A 7,382-nucleotide genomic window follows, 5' to 3' on the forward strand; every position below is an offset into this window, starting at 1 on the left:
TTTCCTTGTCATTTGGTAATGATCCCTGTAACTCTTAGCAAAGCATTAGAGCAGCTGTTCCCCTCCAGTCAGAGGCTTTGATGTGTTTAGTATGGATTATTTCCTAACCTTACAGACCCATATAGAATGTAAGTCGAAACACACTACAGCTTGACGTTGATTAAATTGAAATTCTAAAACCCACGGAACCTGTTAACAGGATCTCTTTGGCTCCTCTGTGGTGGGAGCGCCTCTCCCATTGTATCAGAAAGAGGTTTTCTTGAACTGAGTTCTGGGATACCTTTCAGGCTAATGCCCATCTCCAGGCTAATCTTGCTTCTCCTTTTCCTCCCAACAGCTGTCGCTGAAGTGTAGAGCTCCTGAAGTCTCTCAGTACATCTATCAGGTCTACGACAGCATTTTGAAAAACTAGTAGACTGGTCCGGTGCTCTCCGGCCACCCTGTGATCGGTGCAAGCCAAGAACTCTTAACTGGAAGAAATTGTATTGCCGTGTAGAATCTGAACCCAAACACTCTGAGGCCACCCACCAAGGTAGTGACTAGTCTAACCTGTGCTGACGTTAGGGCACAACCTGTTGGATAGTTTTAGCGTCCTGTGAACATTTGTGACCACTGCTTCAGTCCCTTCCCACCTCTTGCCACCTGCTGCTGCTGTCTGTCCTTACTTGTGGGCTTCTCCATCCTGTGCCAGTGGCTGGCATTGTTGAGTGTAGTTTGAGATTTTGTAATCAAGAGCTCATTTCAAAAGCAGAAAAAGACAAAAAACATTAAAGCAAGGAAAAGTGTCATTGAAACATAAACTGCACTTTATTGTTTTATATTTTTGTACATATGAGAAATTGAGGGAATAGTGTAACCGGTAGAAAGTGTTAAAACAACTGACCGTCGTTAACCGCACGGTCCTGAAGGAAGAGATGCAGTTACTTGCCCATCCTGTTAAGGGTTCTCTTATCTGTGGCACCCGTGTCCCTGGTCATTTGGGTTTTCCCTGTTTTGGTCTCTGCAAACTCCTTTTCCTTGTGATTCCCCCTGCCCCATGTTCTCATCTCTGCCCTTGGGAATGGTGGTCTTCCTTGAGTGAGTTTCAGGGGCAGGAAATAGGGCCCTTCCGCACCAAGGCTGAGAGCAGTGAGAACTTCCTACATGCCTTTCCCCTGATCTAACCCATTACTAACACTGACTAAGGGATTTGAGGAGAGAGGGGAACAGGAACCAAAATGCCCTCCACCATGTCTTCCCTGGGTTTAATTTTATTCTCAAGTCCAATTCAGTTCTAAAGTCATCATTTTAGAGTTGAAACAGACTTTAAGGAATAACTTACCCAACCCTGTTTTTCTAAAAAAGGAAAAAGATAAAAGGCAAAAGGCTGTTATTGCCTGAGGCCTGTTAGCATTTAGTGGCAGAGCTGGGAGACTGGGTCTCCTAAACCCCTGTCAGTGCTGTCTTCACTGCAGGAATGTCTCAGTAATTTTCTTTTCCTTGATACCTTTCTCTTGTCTTTTCTGTGCCTGCCTCCCTGTGGCTCTTTTCATGGTCCGTACTGATTTTGACACTCCATCCATTGGCATCAGGTGGCAGCAGAGTAACTTTTCCGTTACTTGAAGGTGAATCCAGGTGCCAGAATGAAGGAGTAGCTTAGCTTTCCCATGTGCTCCTGGAGCTGCAGTGCTTGAGGCCAGTGGGGTGGCTGCAGAGATGGAGTGAACTTCGAGCAGGCGAGATTCCCTTTATCCCCTCAGCTCTCTGATGTGCTCTTTACTCATGTTACTTAGGCTCCAAGGCAATTGAGATCATCACAGAGGGTCAAGCAGTTCTTGCCATCTCTTAAAGATTGGGAGACGTGAAATCCCCTCCTTTACACCTTGGGTGTGATTTGTCAAAGAATGCTTCCTGCCCAAAACACTAACCTGTTAGCATTATTCACACAGTTTCACCCGTGGGCACTGTATTGCTCGGCACCCAGTATTCAGGGTCCATGCCCCTGCTCATATCACAGGCACTTCAGGGTCCAAAGGCCTCGTGCTGGACTCAGACCTAAGAGTGAGTCCGAGAGGAGGAATCACAGAGGACAAGAGCAGAAACTATCCCCCAGTCCTGTCGTGTCTGAAATGATCCTGATTCATACCAGTTGCAAAAGCTTGGGGAGTGGATCCCCCAAAGCAGTTTCTTAAACCTTGATAATCCCCAAGAGAAGAATTACTAGGGTGGGAGAAAGGAACTCTGTCCTGCACTCACCACCCCTTGGGCACATGGGAGAATAGAAGTAGCACAGGATTCTGTGTGGGAGGTGGGTAGGTTGGTGGATGTAGGGTGGGAAATCCTTCATGGCGTCAGTTGGATACAAGCAGTGAAGAAGGTTCACACTACAAATGCAGTGTTCTCATCTCAAAGCAAACTGTAGTTCCAGAAGGAAGAGTGTGTGTCAGGGTCTGCAGACAGCACAATTTTGTACCAGGACGTGTCCCTCCACCCCTGAAACTAGGCTTCTCTCAGCCTCCCTAGCCCTGATGGGTAACAGCTGCTGTTCTCAGCTGACCTGACTGAGCCAGTCCGTGAACTCTTCGCCCTTCGGGGAGGCTCCCTCCCTTTCACCCCTGAGCTGTCAGGGAGGGATTCTGCTCCACAAAGAAGGGCTGCTCTTCTGAAGAGACAGACCCCATGGCCTCCACCACAGCTTCCCTTTTGGCCTATTTCAAGCTTGCTGGGTTGGGGGAACAGAGTGGAGATTGCCCTTCATTCCCCTCTCCTGTGCCTCAGTATGTCTTTGTAACCTCAGCTGGTGTCACACAAAGGGCAAGGGAAGCACACACACCCCCAGAACTCTCTTGCTGGTCAGAGGTTCCCTGAGTGTCTGTCCTGCCCGAGCCTGTGCTGTGAGTCTGTGTCGTGAAGCTTGGGGCTCTGGAGAGGAATGAGGATGGCCGGGGGTAAATGCTGCCCTCAGAAAGCTGAACTTTTTTCTTTTGTTGTTGGGATCTGTTCTTGGGGAGGGTGGAGACTGGGGGAAGCTCAACCTTTTGTCTTCGTCAATAAACTCTCATTTACACAAAACGAAGTTTGTGGTCTGTACTTTGTTCCCAGAACTGACACTCTAGGACACAACACAGCTGGCCAGAGGAGGGAGGGGGCGTTAATTAATAACCGCACTGTTAGAACTTTGCTTTTGGCTGCCCTAGCCCTCCCAGGGATTTAGCTGGAAGAAATGAAGATTGGTGCAAAGAAGAACCCTATACGTCCATCTGGGAGGCTCCTGCTAACCAAGCCCCATGTCGCCACCAGCACCAGAGGCATCTTGCCTCAGGCAGCGAGTGCTCTGAGAGCCAGTCCATCTTCCCTGCCAGTCCCCTCCTGGGGCCCCAGGCAGATGGCCCTGGGGGCAGCCAGCCAGCAAGGCCCAGGCAGGGGCAGAAGGAGGGCAGCAGAGCTGCTCGTCAGTTTCCTGTCACCCAGGACGGCTCACTAATCTCTCAATTTATAAAAGCCTCTCAAACCTGGACTCAGGGCCTGCCTGTTCCCAAGTGAATAGAATTAATACTGCTTCAAGGCAGGCTTACGCAAGGAGTTGTCTAGTCACCTGCATTGTGTTGCTGGGGGGCACATGACCCAGGTGTTGTCCAGATGGAGGCCCCGCCCCTCGGTCCTGATGAGCAGAGGGCCTCTGAAGTCTCCCACAGCCTGAGAGCCAGGAAGGAGGCTCAGGGATCCAACCCCAAGCCGCCCTTGCATTAGCCCCTGAACCCCTCTCACCAACAGGGTGAGTGCCGGTGCGGCTGCGTAGTGCTCGGCACTTCGGCGCTCAGAACAGTAACTGCTTTTGTTACTTGGATGTCCAAACATCACGAACCAAGTGGCTTTGGCAGCTGGGAACTTTCTGCTTGTCCCTTATGTTGCTGGGCTACAGTCAGCCCAAGCTGAAATAGGAATAACATTTTGAGGGGAGTGGGGTCAGGGTGGCCTTTGTTGAGGTTCAGGGTCAAAGATAAGAAGAGAGGCCTTACTGAGATCTAATTGGGTTCGGCAGCTAAGAATGTCAGTTTGGGCCAAGAAAATACTTAGGGCAGAGGCTCTTAACTCTTGGGTGCACATTAATATCACCTGAGAGCTTTCAAAAAAGGCTGATGATTCTACTCGGCCACTCTGGGCTGGGGTCCCCTGGAATCTGCATTTAACCTCCCCAGGTGTTTCTAATGTGCCGCTGGGGCTGAGAATCATGCCAGAGGTCGAGAGACTCACCTGTTTGCTGCTGCTTCTACAGTGATGCTCATGTTCTCGTGGCGGTTGGAAAACGGTGAAGCACTTCCACGCACGCAATACCTGCCCATTCTGTGAATTGAGCATTATCCTTATTTTCCAGGTGAGATGTGGCAGAGCCGTGTCTCCTGACTCCCTGTCTGTGTCCTTAACACCACACTGCAGCTTCCCCCATCGGTCACCGAAGGTTCTCTAGTGCGGCCTCACCTCCCTCTGCTCTTGGCCACCAGGCCAACAGCCAACCTTGCTGAGCCCCCAAGACGGTGGTATGTTCAATCTCGAAAAGCAGGGCACACCTTCCCAGAGTTCCACCTGAGATTGCACAGTCCTGCTCTGCCCCCAGAATGGTGACTAGGAAATACTGAGATCTCAGGTACGTTGTATCTGAGGCTAGAAAACAGCTGAGGACTCCCAGGTTTGAGCCTTCCTACTCCCACCTCATGCAGTGATGCTTTTTCTGATTTTGCTGGGACCCAGATTTCTTTTCCCTGCCACCCCCAGCTCCAGGAGGCAAGAGCCTGTTTATTTTAATACCTGGTGTGGCACTTGGGAAAGATCACACCTCCCCCGTTGTTACCCATTTCTATCTCCTCAACACTAATCCTAGAATCCCAACCAACCCCCAGACATGTTATTAGCAACTAGGATGTTTCTTGAAAAGTTTCTGAGTTGGCTCCAAACTTGCCATCTCGGTTTCTCATTTAGGTTTTGCCCTGCTGTTCTTGATGCTGCCAACAAGGGGAAGGCCAGTTTGGGGGTTGATTCAACCCAGATGGACTTAAATTCCAGAAGTATCCTGCTGAGACAGGACTGCCCCAAACCTTGGGACTGAGAGAACTCTCACCCTCTGCTCCCACTAGGCTCAGCGTGGGGGCGGGGGGGGGGGCTCCGGAAGATGATGTTCAAATCCAGCCTCGGGCTTTCCCTCCCTTATTTCTCTAACTCTCCACTTAGGGTCAGAGGCTCCAGGATCTGGCCAAACAGCCTCTGAGAGCTAGGCGGGGTCCTCAACTGTGATGGAGCTGAAGTGGACTAAGCAGGTTCTGGTCTTTGTCCCTTCTGTCCCATTCTGTGTCTAGGCCTCAGATGCTGCGGGTGGGCCCACGCGGCCGCAGCCGTCAGGCGTTCTCAGCTCAACCGGAGCCATACCAGGCTCAAGGTTGGGCAGACCCAAGGACAGGCCCTCTCACCTTCTCACCAAGGTAATCCTAATGATGGAGGAGAGTGCACAGGCCCCTGGGGTGCACATTCTTAGCCCAAAGTGACTCTCAGCAAACCAAAACGACAAACCTTAAATTCAGCCAATTTTTGCATTTTACATTAATACTATGGCCGTTTGTGTTTTATATAAAAAGAATGCTTCAAATGACCTACTGCTGAAGGCCAGTATGAGGCCCCATAATCAACGTGTGGCTTTGTGTTCCCCTAGTAGGGCTAAGTTGAGAAGATTCCGAGAAGGTTGGCCCCAAGGTCGGAGTGTGAGCATCGCAGGATTTCTTATTTCTAGTCCAGCTTGGGCTGAAATAGAACCAGGATGGAGGGTTGTGGCCAGGGGGACAGATAGTGCCCTGGACTATTTAATCAAGTTAGGAGGCTCTCGTCGACTCCGTGGTGATCCCACAGGGCCAGTAAATGTGATTTCTCCTCCCAAAATTGGCGCTCCAGGAGCAGCCCTATCCTTCTCAGCCCTGGATTTGCTTCTAGCGGCTGCCCTGGCCCTTCTCCTCATACCCCCTCCCCAACCCCCCGGGAGCTCCCCCAGAATAAATGGAAACCCTTTCCCAAGGTGGTGTTCAAACTCCTCTAGGAATGGCTGTGTGTCTCTAAAAGAGGCCAGAAAAAATAAAGGCCACACAGTGAGACTGATGACATGCCAGACACTGCGTTATGGACTTCACACTCCATGGCTCATTTATGCTGTGGGGAAAACGGATCACATCTTCATTTTACAAACAAGGCAGTAGAGTTCGGAGAGTTCAAGTGACTTGCCTTCAGTCACATAGTAAGTGGTGGGGCCAGGATTTAAATCCAGATTGTCCAATTCTGAAGCCCAGCTCATAACCACTGTGCTTTCTGTCTGGACAGGAGAGGGAGTGGGCACCATTGGGAAGGTGCCCAAAATGCAGAGCCCAAAGGGAGGAGGAAAACGGTTCTGTGAGGAAGCTGGAGCCCATGGGTACCAGAAAGTCGGGCCGGGCCGGGGGTAGGGGGGGAGATGCTGGGTCCCAGGGGTAAAAACACAGAGATCTTTCAGGACTTCCCCCTCCGCTTCCTCCCCCGTGCCTTGCAGGAGTCTAAAATGTGACTCTGACCAGCTTGCGGCCCTGCTTCAACACCCTGCAATGCCTTCCCAACCACCCAGGCCCAGGTCCAAACTCCTCCCCTGGCAATCAAGGCCTTTGTGCCCTCTTCTAGACCAACCTTGCGGCCTCCGCCTCCGTCTCACTATGCTTCCGGCCCCCTGGGTGCCTGTGTGGTTCCTGGACTCACTTCTCAAACCACCGTCCTTGCTCCCGGCTTCTCTCACCTTCAGGCCCTCCTCTCCCACAACCTCCCCGACCCTGGCACCCCAAATCCACTCTTTCAAGGCGCCTTCCTTGACAGTTGCCTCCTCTGAAGCCTGCACTGATTCTCTCAATCACCGGTCACTGCCCCTGCCCTCCCCCAGAACCTTGGCTTTGCCACACAGCACATGAGCGCTGCGTGTCTGCTTCTGGTCTCCCCACAGGACTGTGAGCACCCCTGTCCGTGGCTGCCCGGCTCGGGACTCCCAATCTTTGTGTCTCACATTTTGCACTTCAGTAAGACAAGTTACACAGTCTCTCTCAGCCTCCGCTATCTCACCTGGAAAACGGGGTAATTCTACCTTATAGAATTGTTGTGAGGCTTAAGTCTGAGGATGCAGGCAGAGCTCCGCACACTCACACTGTGCGGCACATAGTACACACTCAATGAATGTCAGCTACTGATGATGGATGAGGCGAATGACGATTGTTTTAGCTTAAGTACATGGGTGAGTCTGCCCTCACCCCTGACAAATGCTGGTAGCTCGCCGTCTGGAGAGGAGCCGTCTGGGGAGCAGTAGTTTTAGGGTGTGGAGGTCATCGGTTGGCAGGAGAGAAGCCTTGCTT

General features: G+C 51.4%; 1 protein-coding gene across 3 annotated transcripts in view; it reads left to right on the top strand.

Annotated features, from left to right (window-relative positions):
• AP2B1 (adaptor related protein complex 2 subunit beta 1) overlaps nt 1-3,055 on the top strand; it is a 113,318-nt gene extending 110,263 nt beyond the window's left edge. For all 3 annotated transcript variants that reach the window (XM_014862224.3, XM_014862227.3, XM_070482809.1), the window contains one exon: nt 338-3,055. In XM_014862224.3, the coding sequence (XP_014717710.1) occupies nt 338-412 (75 nt within the window). In that variant the 3' untranslated portion in view covers nt 413-3,055. The remainder of the gene's footprint in view (nt 1-337) is intronic.
• The last annotated feature ends 4,327 nt before the right edge of the window (nt 3,056-7,382 follow it).

The sequence above is a fragment of the Equus asinus genome, chromosome 13 (assembly GCF_041296235.1).
Source record: "Equus asinus isolate D_3611 breed Donkey chromosome 13, EquAss-T2T_v2, whole genome shotgun sequence".
NCBI lineage: Eukaryota > Metazoa > Chordata > Mammalia > Perissodactyla > Equidae > Equus > Equus asinus.